This window comes from Amblyraja radiata, chromosome 1 (assembly GCF_010909765.2).
Source record: "Amblyraja radiata isolate CabotCenter1 chromosome 1, sAmbRad1.1.pri, whole genome shotgun sequence".
Lineage (NCBI taxonomy): Eukaryota > Metazoa > Chordata > Chondrichthyes > Rajiformes > Rajidae > Amblyraja > Amblyraja radiata.
Genome location: NC_045956.1, coordinates 77,601,264 through 77,617,351, shown reverse-complemented (window position 1 = coordinate 77,617,351; position 16,088 = coordinate 77,601,264). Strand labels below are relative to the sequence as shown.

The following is a 16,088-nucleotide window of genomic DNA, read 5'->3' as shown; positions in this document are numbered from 1 at the left end:
TCTCACTTCACTCAATCATAACCAGTGACTTTAAAAAATAAAAAATGTTTTTATTGCATCTGTACAAATCACATACTGCACAAAAATGTAGCCAGAAAGACATGCACTTTGACCCCACAACCTCCCAAAGGATCGTTAAGTTAGACTTATTGCCAAATGCACAAGTATGGTTGCTTGAGAACACACAACCAATAGGTTATCCATGGCAGAGGTGGATGTGTTAACTGCTCTGGGGTGCCCTTGCCTCAGAAGAGATCGGAGGGCATAAGTACCACTGTCAAAAACTAGCCAGCTGCGATAGGTACATCTGTAGCAGTTTCATGCTCACCGATGCTATGCTGGGAACCTTGATCCTTTTTCTGTACATAACCAAAAGATGACCTGCAAGGAAATGAATTTTATCAATGTATTTCTTTGTCTGAAGACTAATCCGAACTGGGTTCTCATTGTGGATCCATGTAATCACAGCCAATGCTGTGTCATGTGCACAATAGGTTAGGAGGCATTGCTTTCAGGACGCATAGTGTAAGGGGACATTCTCTCAGTAAAGAACTGGCGGTTTACTGGGGCGTTGAAACATTTTTCTTCACTAGTTCAGCAGATAACACACTTGTTTTAGTGTCCACCTAACACCATTTGATTAGTCTTAAACCATTGAATTGAACAATCTCTAATTTGGTGTTTCACCTCCATACTTCCCACCCCCTAACTGGGAGTATACATCTTCATAAGATAACAAAATCATGTGATAGGGTTAATTAGGCCATTCGGCCCATCAAGTTACTCTGCCATTCAATCATGGCTGATCTATCTCCCTCCTAACCCCTTTCTCCTGCATTCTCCATATAACCTCTGACACCCGTACTAATCAAGAATCTATCTCTTGCCTTAAATATATCCACTGACCCCTCCTTTCAGGCCTATTCTTACAAGCTCAATGCTTGACAAAAACAAAAGCCTAGGTGCAGTCTTCAACTCTTTCGCAGGTCACATAGTTTGCAGACACTCACTGGACCCTCCTCACAAACTAGCAGTCAACATGCCAATATCTACCCAGAAATTAAATTTAGCCCAAATAGCCACTAGATAAATTTGAGAATGCATTTGGAGCGTACACATTTTCAATTTAAACCTCAGGCACTTTCAATTATTGAAAAATGACAGTCATTGCCATTAATTACATAGAAGAGGCGAAACATTTATTATACAAAAAGTTTTATTAAAAAACCAACAATCCAATAGGGTACTTGTACCATATCTAAATGTCATCACAATGAATTGAACACATACGCATTCAATGTAACAATCCATATGGGGAGCCAATGTACAAAATAAATGGTTGGTCACAGAAAATACATCTACCAGGTAAAAATAACAAAAGCAATATACTGTTTTTAAAGTCAAAACCAAATTCAATGAGATGGGACAGGTGGCAGCAGTTCTTGTGTAGATGGCAGGGGTGGATAGGAAGAGGGATTGGCGAATGATACAAAAACAAAAATGTACTGGACAGTTAATTGCTGCTTTAGATGCCTAAACACCACTTCCTATGAATCTTCTATCTGGAGTAAAATACTGTTCCTTCACCTAAAAGAAACCAAACAGAGAATGGATGTTGGAGATGGTCAGATTCAACAGATCAGCAGAGTACAAGAATTACAATACACAAATACCCACCCATATATACCTTGAGCTTTAAATTCAACAGTTAATGCAACCACCAAAATATTTACTACATAAAATCTATAAATGCTGAATAGTCCAGGAACTAAAAATCCAGAGAAACTTGAAAACTTGTAGGCCGAATTATACTTTCCACACCCTTTACAAAAGACAATTGCGTTTAATGAAGTGAGTGAGTATACTAATGTTAGCTGTTAAAACCCCCCCAGAAATATTTTGAGTGTGCTGTGTGCAGTAGTCTAAGCTTCCCCAAATGATCAGGTAATAAAAAGTCTCAGGAATTGTCTGGGTTTAGCACATGGACTATTTGCAATTACGACTACAGGACTATTAAAATGGGGGAGGGAGGAAAGCAAGCATTTAATAAACTGGATTTAGAAAATATATATTAATACACTTGGAAAGTCCAAAGACAAGCTGTATCCATAGAAGAATGAATTATTCTGTAAGCAGTCGTATTTAACCATTACAGGGGCCTGTAAAAAATGCATTAAATTACATTAATATAATAAGCAAGAAATAAGTGAAGGCAAAGCTTGAAGTATCCATTTTATTTTAATGCTGATACAGGATGTTGGAAGAGACCATACCAAACGGCAGCATTCGAGAGCGCGAGCGTCTCGTACTCTGTCCGCATTGAGCGGGCCTGTGAGAATCGTGTGGTCAGGGTGACACATGGCCTGCAATGAAGTTCCCGCTGGCGGGTACAAACAAGGTATAATGTCAGTTAGCAGACAATGGCTTTCTTTTTGTCTTGAAGTGTCCTTTATTTGTACCCATTAGCAGTACTTTACCTGTTTAAATTTACAAACTTGTTAAAAAAAAGGGCAAAAGCCATAAAGCTTCTTACAGCATCTGCATTACAAAACTCCAAGAGTGTCTACTTTTTAAAAAAAGCACTTGAGTGCTGTAAAATTTTAAAATATGTAAATTAATTATAAATATAATTTTAACGAAAGTTAAATAATGTTAAAATGAAATTTAAACGAATAGCTAACATACCTGCTTCCAATGGGCTGCAGGGACAAATCTTAGTATGGTTTGTAGCTATTCTGATGACCTCCACGTCGTGGTGCTTTCCCATAACCACTCTGTTGATCTGTAACATTTTTAGCATTTACACAAGATGCTCAATGATCCATTTCACACTCAACCAAAAAAAGTTCACATATGTAGCCTGGAAAATTTGATTTTTTTTTTTTATAAAGACCCTCACCAAAAAAAGATCTTCATCCTAGACAGGCTTTAGGTGAGCTGATTACTAATAATCCTTTTGGGTTATATGGGGTTATTTAAAAACTCCATCAAGATCAAGCACAATCACTGTAGCACTACATCACTGATTGTGGGATTGGCATCTTCTCCTTGTGTTTTATTGGTTTCTCAAAGGCACACGCATGAAATATCAATTTGTCTAAAAACACCACTGACCTGCTGATTGATTATTTTTATGTTGGACCTGCAATACTTGGTTTAAATCTTTTAATTTCATATTCATTGTTGGGTTTTTTCTCAGTTATTGGCCAGGCCTCTAAGTGAGAACAGTGCACTAACAGAGCACTCGTGTCACAATGGGAAAGAGGGGCCCACAGCAGGAACAAGTAGGCCAGTTCCATCCCACAGGAGCACACATCCTTATCAGCGGACCAGAAAGGCCCCCAACCCCTTCAATGATTGCCCCACCCTCTTTGCAAGAAAAAAAGCATGGAAGGGAAAAGCAGCAGAAAAATTAAGATGGAACATGCAGTAATCCAGCCTTTGCATATCATGCCAATTTGTTTTTCAGGTCATGCAGTGCTCAAAAACAATTTAACAGTCTAAAGTTAAAAATAAAGAGTTCATTGCATGCAATTGTGTTTGAAAAAGTTGAACAAGCACTTACTGCCATAGTCACCATATCCATAGTAGTTATTATAAGCAGGATAGTCATAGCCACCATAACCTCCATAGCCCTGGCTATTGTAGCCATAGTTATAGCTGCCATAGTTTGGATTCCAGTAGTTATTATATCCTTGGTTCCAGTTCTGGCTTGGGGCTGAAAAGTGCAATGAAGATTTTCATCAACTGGAACAATTACAATTTAACCCCACAGTACATCAAGAATGTACATTACCTCCAGCACCTGTCCCACCGCCTCTCCCACGGCTTCGACCTGCAAAAGTACCTCGTCCAACTCCCCACTGCTGCTGCTGCTGATAGACTTCCTTCGACATTGCCACCTTGATCTCACACTGTCAAATAAGAAACAGTTTCAGCTTTTCCTCACTATATTATCATGGGTTCTTCCAAATCTAGAGGCAAAACTATTAATTTAAAGTCACTCATGCACAAGAATCCACAAAATACATCTAGATCATATGCACTTTTTGCAAATACACAATCCATTGGACACAGATTTAAGGACCCAAACTAGCATTAACCAAAAGCAGTTACTCATTACTCGGCCAGTAGTCAGACACCATGCCATTCCGTATTTACAATTAAATTAAATCCAATTACAATCAAACTATTCATATCACCAGGTTATTCCTGGTATTGCATTAATTTCAGCACAACATACCTTGCTAAGCCCAACATTATGGAACTTCTTTTCAAGAATCTTCTTAACTGGATCCTCTTCCTTGAAAGTTATGAAACAGAATCCACGTCTCTTATTTGTTTTGTTGTCCATAGGAAGTTCTATTGATTCCACCTACATTTTATGAAACACAATTAAAATTCTATGTTCATGCTCGACTATATCAGTCAGAATTCATATTAGACCAGCAGATGCACAACCCATTCCTACTATCAAAGCAAAACAAAAATCAGGACATTTCATTTATATCCACACTCAAGACTTTGCAAGCCACAATTAAAATCGCCCAGAACTGATAATGCACCAAACCCATGAAAGGCAACAGCAAATAAAGGCCTGTCAATCCTAGCCATTTATTAATTCATTTGAAGCATACTTTTCACATGTCATTCCACCTCACCGATCCCCATATCTTACAATTTGAACTGGCATTCAAAGATTAACTACATTTTTGTCAGTAACTTGAAAGATTAAGATGTAATATACATACTTCCCCAAATGCCCCAAAGTATTCTCTGATCTTCTCTTCTGCTGTATCAGGTGAAAGACCTCCTACAAAAATTTTCTTTACGGGTTCCTTTTTCATTGCCTTGGCTTTTTTGGGATCTATCACCTTGCCATTTAATTTATGCTCCTTCTGTTCCATAACCTATATGGAAACGGAACAAAAATATTCAAAATATCAATCAGAGAAAACAGATACTGAAACTTTATTTCATTATTAAGCCATTATCTTCTGAACCCACTTTTTAAGCCCAAGGTTTATGATCAAATACCTTATCCACACTGTCAGCCTCTTTAAACAGGACGAATCCAAATCCTCTTGAACGCCCTGTAATGGGATCCAACTTTAATGTGCAATCTACCACCTCTCCAAATTTAGAGAAATAGTCCTTCAGATCTTTCTTTGTGGTATCCCAGCTGAGGCCACCCACAAACATTTTTCTGCAGAAACAGTGAAGTATATACACATCAGTAGCCAAATCAAAAACTTAAGCTGCCTCACACAGTAACCATGTTCCTGGTGCACCTTCATCAAGAATACATGCAAAACCCCATTTGGTGGATAAATTAAGCAATTTTATTTTCAAGACAACATTACAGTAGATGCACAGCAGGATTAATTTTAAGCTATTCATTACATAGATTGGGGCCTTGTATTTTACCAGAAAGTATTCCAAAACTAATCAAGATAAAACTCTATGCAAAATGTTCATAAGACTGAACTCCTGCCAAGAGTCCTGGACTTCTCATTGTAGAAACTAAATACCAGCATCCCACAATGGATAGGTTTACCTGCCTCAGGGCTTGAGGCCACTCTACGAAAGTATCAATATTAGTTCTTGGCCCTGATGAACTCGTCTAAGTTTTTACAGTATAAACCTCCTCAAGCATTGAATAGTTTGGAACTTCCACATTTACAGATTTAAAATTTTCTCGGTTCAACCAAAATTTCTGAGCGTAAAGTGATGCTGAAAGTACATCGTACTAGAAGAAATGTCAAATGGAGGATAATGATAAAAGCTAACCAAAACCCAAACAGAGCAATAAGGCCTAGCTAGAAGTTACCAAGTTGAGCCAAGGGTACTGCTTTAAATATATTGAACGTCAAATTGCATTATGTTCCAAATTTACTGAATCTGATTAAAAACACCAAGCATTAAATATCTGAACTGGACAGTAAGATCTATAATCGGCAACAAATCTAGACCTTGGACATATTACCAACACAAAACTGTACTCTGAATTCACTAAACTCGCCTTTGCACCAATTTCTGCCCAAAAATGCATGATGGTTCTGGCCACGAGCTGTCCACAATAATAATAGTAGGGGGAAATTTTAATTTGGTCTAAAATTGATCTTTTACTGGGTATGGGGTCCTTGCCCCAATGACTATCCCAATATCTAAACTTAATTGGGAATGTCAATAGTTTGACCACCAAATTCCTGATTGCAAACATTAGGTTAGGCTTTCACAGGACCAGAAACCGACATCAGACCTTTCATCACTCTTTGAAAAGAACTAAAAGGAACACACAAAGCACTGTCCTGTCTGTGAAAGCCTAACTTTATCCAACAGCAGTAATATAACCACTGCCATTTCTGGTTTTTAGGAACCAGTACAATGTCTCATAGGTTCCCATTGGAAACAATTCTCAAGATTTAAACTGGATTGTTTTTTTGGCAACATATGGAAATTGTGGAGAAAAATAAAAGGGGCACTTCCAATACCAAAAAAAATGACATAACCTTTCTGAATGAAAGCAAGTCGCTACACATTTAGGACATCAGTAGTGCTGTAGACACACTAGACAAACCATAAGAATCCCACTGTCGATTGCTGTAGGTAAGAATCATTTCAGACAGATCGCAAATAACTTCCACAACTGACCAAAACCAGATTAAGCTTCAGAACAGTTTGATTTTCTGTAATCAAACCTTTGTATGAGTCGGGGATTAACAAAATTGAAATAATACAAATAAATTTTGGAATAGCTCCATTCAAATTAAGTCTACTCTTCATAAGGGTAATATCGGGTTATTTCACAGGCGGGCAATTCCCTCCGGCAATCTTATAAAACAAATCTTACCATAACAGCATAACCAATGTTACATTTTAACATTAACGAGTATGGTAATAAAATCCGACCAGCCTGCACTATGGTGCAAATCAGGGGAACGGGAATAAAGAACACTACCAGTCGATTTTCTACAAAAAGGGAACACTCTTTATGAAGGTTACCCACTCTCAAAAGGGAATTGTAAATGTTTAAAAGGAAAACAAAAAACTTCCCGCCACAAATGATCGACGCCATTGAGCGAGATGAAAACAATCTGCCTCTGCCCAGGGGGGCACACGAGTGGCAAGGGTGCTGGGTAAAGTGAGATTTGTGAACGAGACCGCGCGAATGAATGTGTGTATTTTCATATGGCTCCGAAAATGTCGGAACAATTTCTGCAGCTTCACTTGATCCTTTACTCGGAATAAAGTTTATTTTGATTTTTATTTAAATCTGCCTCTGCCCATTGACACGGTATCCGCGGGAAAGACGGGAGGAAGCACAAGGGAGAGGGAATATGGCCGGGAGTGAGTGCAGGCTGCGCTCTCCCCACCCCCCCCCCCCCCGCCTCCGTCACAATGGTCCTCACGTCACAATGGGGCCCGCGACCGGAAGCCGAGCCGGGCCGGCCGGGTAGCGCGCGCCACCGATGAATGAACGGCCGGTCGGGCCTGGAGCGGGTGGGTTGGTGGGCGGTTCGCGGCCGGAGCGGAGCCGGCAGACAGACAGGCAGCGGGGAGGGGGATGGGGAGGGGAGGGAGGCCCCGACTGGGCATCGCCAAGGACACGGGGGCAGACATGGCCTACTCTCCCTTCCCGTCTTTCCTCTTCTCTCGCCACCTCCTCCTCACCCTTCGTCTTCCTCCGTTTTGCTTGCGTCGATCTTGGCCCCCTCGGTCTCGATGACCGCGACCAAGCCGTCGCCACCCTCGCCTGCCTTGGCCTCCGACGTCGCGTCGCTCAGGCCCGCCGCCGCCACCGCCGATGCCTCGCTCTCCGCCGCCACCGCTCCCGGGCCTTGCTCCGAAGCCTCGATCTCGGAGAACTGCTCCGCCTCCGACATCTCTGGGGCAAACCGGGAACCCGCCGCCGCCGCCGCCACCGCCGCCCTGATCAAAGGGGGGAGAGACAGACGCACGCGCGCGCGCGCACACACACAGAGTCCGCGCCGATCGCAGCACCGCCGCCGGTAACAGATCCTCGATGAAGGAAGAAGTGGAGGAAGCGGCGGGAGCCCGGGTGCGGATCGACGGGTGTGGAGCCGGGTAGGGAATGCGGCCGCACACGCCCGCTCCTCTCTTTAAATAATGGTGTCCTCACAAAATGGCCGCCGCGACCGGGAACTGGGCCCGGGGCGGGTCACGTGAGCGGGGCGGCAAAGGCAGCCAATGGGCAGCAGGTGGGTGGGTGCGCGTCGCCGCCCGCGGTGGGGGGGGGGGGGGGCTGGAATGTTACCAAAGAGTCTCGTCAGGCGGCTCCGTGGGCAAGAGGTGACTCCATCTGCTGGGTGGCGGCCGCGGAGGAGGAACAAAGCAGGCATTGTGACGGCAGGTGGAGGAGTCCTCCCGCAGGCTGTGTGTGTGTGAGAGAGATTTACCAGGATGTTGCCAGGACTCGAAGGTCCAAGTCAAAGATCCCATAGCGAGCTATAGGATCTTTGGTCTAAACTATAGGGAGAGGTAGAGTAGGCTGGGACTATTCCCTGGAGCGCAGGAGGTTGAGGGGTGATGTTAAAGAGGTGTATAAAATCATGAGAGGAATAGATCGGGTAGACGCATAGTCTCTTGCCCAGAGTAGGGGAATCGAGAACCTGAGGACAGTATTGGGGTGTGGGGGGGGGGGATTTAATAGAAATCTGAGGGGTAACCTTTTCATACAAAGAGTGGTTGGTGTATGGAATGAGCTGCCAGAGGAGATATTTGAGGTAGGTACTATCGCAACGTTATAAAAAAGATTTCAAGATCAATTTATTGTCACATGTACCAATTAAGGTACAGTGAAATTTGAGAGTCAGTTGGACAGGTATATGGATAGGGCAGGTTTGGAGGGGTATGGGCCAAGCGCAGAGAGGTGGAACTAGTGTAGACCCAAAATACTGGAATAACTCAGGCAGCATCTCTAGATAGAAGGAATGGGTGATGTTTCGGGTCAAGACCCTTCTTCGACTAGTGTAGCTGGGATGTTGCCAGTGTGGGCAAGTTGTGCCAAAGGGCCTGTTTGCATGTGGTATGACTAAATGCTCATCACTGAATGTGTTGCAATGTTAAGGAATTCCTTTCCTGTGTTGCCCACAAAATATTTGTGCAGTGAATATGTAGCTGAGAAACTGGGTAATATGCATTGACACAAAATGCTGGAGTAACTCAACGGGTCAGTCAGCAACTCTGGGGAGAAGGAATGGGTGACGGTTCGGGTCGAGACCCTTCTTCAGACGGATCCAGGTTTTGGCCGAATATCCTCATTCTCCTGACCAACTCCTCTTCGTCCCACTAATTCATTGCCCCCGACCTCTCTATTTTAATTTTTATCTGAATTCTACCTCTCTTCACCATACAGTATTGTAGTTGATGGAACTATTATAATGTGAGGCACATTTTACTAACTGTTGCAATGTAATGTTTGCCTGACCCCAGTCCAGTCTAATATTGGGTATGGAGACATATGTAACTGCAGTTGTTGGAATCTTGAATAAAGCACACATTGCTGGAGTAACCCAGTGGGCCAAGTTGCATCTCTGGAGGATATGGACAGGTGATGTTTCAGGTTCGGATATGCTTCCTTTGTTTAAGATTATTATGTTTACTGAGGTACAGTGAAATGATTTGTTTTGCATGCTATCAATCAAATAATACTGTACATAGAAAATAGGTGCAGGAGTAGGCCATTCGGCCCTTCAAGCCTGCACCGCCATTCAATATGATCATGGCTGATCATCCAACTCAGTATCCCATCCCTGCCTTCTCTCCATAACCCCTGATCCCTTTAGCCACAAGGGCCACATCTAACTCCCTCTTAAATATAGCCAATGAACCCGGAAAACCCAGAAGTGGCGGCGCTGCCTTGCAGCTGCGGCTCACCTGCAGTCCGTTTGTCTTTTCTGTTTTTTGTTTTCTTTTGTCCCGTTGTTGCAGTTTATTTCGGTTTATTTAGTTGTGTATGTGTGGGGGGTGGGTGTGGTATGTTTTTTGACTCTTCCTTCGGGGGGGGAAATGTGACCTTTCCTGCCGTATCCCCCGTCTCCGTGTCCGTCTGCGCTGAGGCCTATCACGGAGCTGGTGGCCTCCAACTGCGACCGACCTCGAGGCTGCGGAGGCAGAGCCAGGACTTACCAACGCGAGGCTGGCCGACTTCGGGGCTGTGGTTGCGGGGCGACCCAACTTCCGACCCGACTTTGGAGGCTCGGCCGCGGGCCAGTGGACGACATCATCGGGAGCTCACAGGTCACAGGTGGTGACCTGTTTTTCCGGAGCTCCCGCAACTACAGCTGTGTCCGCTGGACTGGAGGGCGGCAGCTTCGACCGCCCCGGGCCGCGGAGTTTGAACCGGCCCGTTTGCGGAGCACGGATTCAGCCGCGGGACTTACTTACCATCACCCGGCGGTGCCACAACATCGGAGGCTTGGATTGCTTCAGCGCAGAGGGAGAGCAAGGAGTGAAGAGACAATGACTTTGGGACTTTAAACTGTGTTGAGTGTTTGTTATTTATTCTATGTTATGACTGCAGGCTAAACCATTTCGTTGCACTGAAAAGTGCAATGACAATAAATCAAATCAAATCAAAACTGACCTCAACTACCTTCTGTGGCAGAGAATGCCACAGATTCACCACTCTGTGTAAAAAATGATTTTCTCATCTCGGTCCTAAAAGACTTCCCTCATATCCTTAAACTGTGACTCCTAGTTCTGGACTTCCCCAACATCGGGAATAATCTTCCTGCATCTAGCCTGTCCAACCCCTTAAGAATTTTGTAAGTTTCTATAAGACATAATTCAATGCATAGATCCAATCAAACTCAAGTATCAGACTTTACATAAATACAAACTTGAGTACAATAGGTAGAGCAAGGGTGGTGGGGTGTAGATCAACGTGATTACTCAGAACTCCACTTACTCAGTTAATGGTGGTGCTAAATAAGTCACATTCATCAACATTGAAATCCCCGTTGCAGAACGTTCAATGCATTGTGACTCTTTCAAACTTCCGACTTCCCAGGAACATACTGAGACAAACTCAGTGCAGCCAACACAAAGGCTCTGTGGGGAAAGAGCCACTGACTTGACAATCAAGAGTGTTAAATTGTCACAATGGAACAGTTACATTTCTACTTGCAGCAGCATGTCAGGCCTGGAAGCACAACACACAGATAATAATGTTAGAAGCAAAAAATCTAAATTAGTCGCCCTAACACTAGTACCAAAAAGTCTGAAGTTCTTCGTACAACCAACGACAGTCCACAGTTCAAAGGTGGGGTTAGTGTGGTCAGGAGCCTGCTGATTGTTTGGAAGAAGCTATTATTGAACCTGGTTTATAGACTCCTGTACCTTCTTCCTGGTGGTTCCCAGTCCCTCCATCGTCGTTACCGACAGGCCACCACCACCTTCTTCCTGGTGGTAGGAGTGAAATGAACTCACGTCGCAGCGGCCTCTGCAGTCCGTCTGTCTTTTTGTTATTTTTTGTCCCGTTTTAATGTAGTTTTTATTTTTTTTTGATGGGGTGTGTGTGTGGTGTGGGGGGGGGGGGGACTTTTAAAATCTTTCCCCTGCACGGAGAACCCAACCTTTTCCCTGTCTGGTCTCCGTTGTCATTGGGGCTGCAACGTGGAGCGGCCTCCGGCAGGAACGACCTAGGGCTCCAGTCGCGGAGCTGCGGACCTACTCACCATCGTAGAGCTGGCCGTGTTCGGAGCGGTGGTGGTGCGCTGCTGCGACCCGACCCTGGGGATTCAGAGGCTTACCGCAGGTCCGGTGGACAGTGACACCAGGAGCCCACGGGTCCCTGCTGGGAGACCGCTTTTCGGGGCTTCCGCAACGGCGACTTCACCTGCCCGAGTCGCGGGGTCGAGGAGTGCCTGGAGCGGGGCCTTACATCACCGCCCGGCGCGGCTTCAACGGCTGCAGGACTTTGCTAACGCCCGCCGGGGGCTCCAACAACAAGACCCGGAGCAGGGCGTTGCATCACCCGGCGCGGCGTTAATGGCCGCGGGACAATTGCCATCGCCCGCCGGGGGCTTTGACTCTGACATCGGGAGGGGAATGGGGAGTGCAGGGGAGAGATAAGTTTTTTTGCCTTCCATCACAGCGAGGAGGAGATGCGCTGTGATGGATGCCTGTGTAAATTGTGTTGTGTCTTGGGTCTTTTTTTCTTGTGTGTATGACTGCAGAAACAACATTTCATTTGAGCCTCTATGAGGTTCAAGTGACAAATAAATTATATTGTGTATGAGAGAGCGGCCAGGTTGGCGTGGGTCTTTGATGCTGGCTGCCTTTTTGAAGCAGGGCTTCCAATAGATCCCTTTGATGGTGGGGAGGTCAATACCTGTGACGGACTGCGTGGGTTCCACTACCTTTTATAATCTCCTTATAGTCCCAGGGTTTTTTAGTTGCCAAACCAGGCTGCAATGCAACAAGTCAATATGGTCTCTTCCATCCATCTGGAAAAGTTCAAGAGAATATGAATTGATTGTAGTAAATCTCCTCAATTTTCTAAGGAAGAGGTGTTGATGGGCTGTCTTTATGATTGCATCAATGTGCTATGACCAGAATAGATCTTCGCAGATATGCATGCCCAGGAACTTGACATTTATCCACCACCAACCCACAATAAAGACAGGTTCATGGATCCTCGGTTCTCCCCATCTAAAGTCAACAATCGACACCTTTGTCTTACTGATGTTGAGTGCAAAGTTATTGTTCTGACTCGTTTCAATCAGAATTTAATTCTCCCTCCTATACCCTGACTTGTCATTACTTGTCATTTAATTCTCCCTGGAAAAATGCATCCACCCCAACGCTTAAAATGTGGATCACAAGCATGTCTGAGACGCTACATCTTGAAGATATGAGACTCGTCTTAGCAGGAAAATCAGAGCAATTTTTAAAGACATGGTCTCCTTTTATTGATTTATTCCAAGTATAGTATGGTGCAACACAACTCTGGAAATAAAGCGATTCACGAACTGGGTGATGGGTGTGGTGAGATATGAAGCAGGTATATCCCTACACAAGGGTCCCTTTTTTCCCCCTTGTTTTCTGTTTATTTTCTTTTTTTTTTCTTCTTTTTAAAAATAATTTTATGGGTTTTTGTCTCTATTTTTCTACAGGCTATCACTTGTTCACCCCTGGACTGCCCATCGGGTACTCTAGGGGTTTACACATCACTACTTCCTTCACTCTTCACTCTTTCTTGTTCTCGCTCTCTCTCTCTTGCTCTACCTTTTTCTTGTTAAATTTAAAAGAGAAGTTGTACACAAAATGTATTTTGTCATATGCCGCGGTTTATACTACTGTACATTGCTTCTAATAAAAACACAAATTAAAAAAAAACAAAGAATTTAATTCTCCCTCCTATACCCTGACTTGTCATTACCCGTTATTCATTCAACAACCGTGGTATTTACATTTACATGCGTTTTGATAACAAATTGGATATAACGCGTGATGAATTAGGGAACACTATTTACATTATGCGGTCCTTAGGCGGATGTTGTCAATTTGGGCATCAGTATTCAGTGATTGTATCATAGGAAGAAAAAAAAGTAACCAATACCCTGCTGTATAAGATTTGTGATCTTCAAATCATTCAATATTTGGATTACTGAAATATTTAATACTAATTACAAGGACAAATGTTCGCCCACAAAACATAACATCCAGAAGTTTATTTTTTAATTCTAAATAAGAATTGGTTAATGTTAATATTTTCTCTATTTTTCTAATTATGTCTTTTTTATATGCACTTAGTTGTGACATTAAAGGGCCTGTCCTACTTTCCCGAGTTACTCACAAATTCTACCGAGTTTTCCCCTTGATTCAAACTCGGAGAATGTCCATAGGAGTCCGTAGATATATTGTAGTGGCTCGTTAAGCAAGCCGTAGGTATTCGGGGCATCAGGTAAGTCGGGACGTTTTTTCCAGCATGACAAAAAAGTCCACGAATAAAAAGATAGTCGGGAGGAGAAAAATTGCAACTTTCGTAGATCACAAAAATCTTAAGGTCCTTTCAACTCGGCAGAGGACTCAGGAAAGTGGGACAGGCCCTTTAACCTCGCCCATCCTTATTCTTTTTCTAAGTATTCTTGTTAAATATCAATGCATATAGAAACATAGAAAATAGGTGCAGGAGGCGGCCATTCGGCCCTTCGAGCCAGCACCGCCATTCATTGCGATCATGGCTGATCGTCCCCAATCAATAACCCGTGCGTGCATTCTCCCCATATCCCTCGATTCCACTAGCCCCTAGAGCTCTATCTAACTCTCTCTTAAATCCATCCAGTGATTTGGCCTCCACTGCCGTCTGTGGCAGGGAATTCCACAAATTCACAACTCTCTGGGTGAAAAAGTTTTTTCTCACCTCAGTCTTAAATGACCTCCCCTTTATTCTATGACTGTGGCCCCTGGTTCTGGACTCGCCCAACATTGGGAACATTTTTACTGCATCTAGCTTATCCAGTCGTTTTATAATTTTATATGTTTCTAAAAGATGCCCCCTCATCCTTCTAAACTCCAGTGAATACAAGCCCAGTCTTTTCAATCTTTCCTCATATGACAGTCCCGCCATCCCAGGGACCAATCTCATGAACCTATGCTGCACTGCCTCAATCACAAGGATGTCCTTCCTCAAATAAGGAGACCAAAAATGTATGCAATACTCCAGATGTGGTCTCACCAGAACCCTATACAACTGCAGAAGAACCTCTACACCTATACTGAAATTCTCTTGTTATGAAGGCCAACATTCCATTAGCTTTCTTCACTGCCTGCTGTACTTGCACACCAACCTTCAATGTACAACGACACCGAGGTCTCGCTGCACCTCCCCCTTACCTAATCTAACCCCATTGAGATAATAATCTGCCCCCTTGTTTTTTCTACCAAAGTGAATAACCTCACATTTATCTATATTATACTGCATCTGCCACGGATCTGCCCACTCACTCAACCTGTTCAGGTTACCCTGCAACCTCCTAACATCCTCTTCACAGTTCAAACTGCCACCCAGCTTTGTGTCATCCGCAAACTTGCTAGTGTTGCTCCTAATTCCCTCTTCCAAATCATTAATATATATGGTAAACAGTTGCGGCCCCAACACCGAGCCTTGCAGCACTCCACTCGCCACTGCCTGCCATTCTGAAAAGGACCCGTTCACTCCTACTCTTTGCTTCCTGTCTGCCAATTAATTTTCTATCCATGTCAACACCCTACCCCCAATACCATGTGCTCTAATTTTAGCCACCAGTCTCCCGTGCGGGTCCTTATCAAAGGCTTTCTGAAAGTCTAGATACACTACATCCACTGACTCCCCTTCATCCATTTTACTTGTCACATCCTCAAAAAATTCCAGAAGATTAGTCAAGCATGATTTTCCTTTCATAAATCCATGCTGACTTGGACTAATCCAAATGCCCCATTATTACCTCTTTAAATAATTGACTCCAGCATTTTTCCCACCACCAAAGTCAGGCTAACTGGTCTGTAATTCCCCGTTTTCTCTCTCGCTCCTTTCTTGAAAAGTGGGATAACATTAGCTATCCTCCAATCCACAGGGACTGATCCTGAATCTATTGAACATTGGAAAATGATCACCAATGCGTCCACTATTTCTAGAGCCACCTCCCCGAGGACCCTGGGATGCATGAAATGAGCAGGACTTTTGGACTAAACACAGTCGGTCCTAATAAAGCGATTTTATTCCTTCCAAACACAGTCAGACCTAACAAAGCATTTATTCTTTCCAAACACAGTCGGACCTAATAAAGCATTTATTCCTTCCAGACAGTCGGACCTAATAAAGCATTGCAGTTTCAAGCACAGGCATGGCAGCAGGCCAAACAACTCATGGCATTGTCATTTCATTTCCAATTAAGCATTGCACTTTCAAGCACATGCAGGGCAGCAGGCCAAACAACTCATGGCATTTTCATTAAAGGCTAACAAATCATTTATTGCAAGTACATTGCAGACTCACAGTTCAGTTGATTCACAGCTTAGAATGACAGTCGTGGCCTCTCCCTCATGATCTTGCAGAGTGACTGACTCATGTCCAGGCA

At 43.7% G+C, this 16,088-nt stretch overlaps 1 protein-coding gene across 6 annotated transcripts; it reads right to left on the bottom strand.

Annotated features, from left to right (window-relative positions):
• Window positions 1–1,198: 1,198 nt before the first annotated feature.
• On the bottom strand, window positions 1,199–8,159 carry LOC116975889 (heterogeneous nuclear ribonucleoprotein D0-like). 6 transcript variants are annotated; one of them, XR_004412803.1, is made up of 9 exons: window positions 7,675–8,151; window positions 5,038–5,206; window positions 4,752–4,910; window positions 4,244–4,375; window positions 3,797–3,914; window positions 3,566–3,718; window positions 2,686–2,782; window positions 2,274–2,380; window positions 1,199–1,587 (listed from the first exon to the last, which is right to left on the bottom strand). XR_004412803.1 is itself a non-coding variant. In XM_033025225.1 (8 exons), exons 1-7 carry the CDS (start codon window positions 7,884–7,886, stop codon window positions 2,715–2,717), a joined length of 1,011 nt encoding a protein of 336 aa, XP_032881116.1. In that variant the 5' UTR covers window positions 7,887–8,159; the 3' UTR covers window positions 1,199–1,587; window positions 2,686–2,714. The 6 variants fall into 6 exon arrangements, 4 of the variants coding, with proteins under 4 accessions (XP_032881116.1, XP_032881129.1, XP_032881140.1 ...); XR_004412804.1 differs by lacking the exon at window positions 3,566–3,718 and having other exon boundaries at window positions 7,675–8,152; XM_033025225.1 differs by lacking the exon at window positions 2,274–2,380 and having other exon boundaries at window positions 7,675–8,159.
• Between the last annotated feature and the right edge of the window lie 7,929 nt (window positions 8,160–16,088).

Excerpts from the sequence above, each read along its gene's own strand:
- LOC116975889 (XM_033025225.1), bottom strand. The coding sequence starts at position 7,886 with ATGTCGGAGGCGGAGCAGTTCTCCGAGATCGAGGCTTCGGAGCAAGGC. Across the intron at positions 5,207-7,674 it reads AAAACGGAGGAAGACGAAGG|AAAAATGTTTGTGGGTGGCC; the intron begins GTGAGGAGGAGG and ends CTGTTTCTGCAG. Across the intron at positions 2,783-3,565 it reads TGGATATGGTGACTATGGCA|ATCAACAGAGTGGTTATGGG; the intron begins GTAAGTGCTTGT and ends AAAATGTTACAG.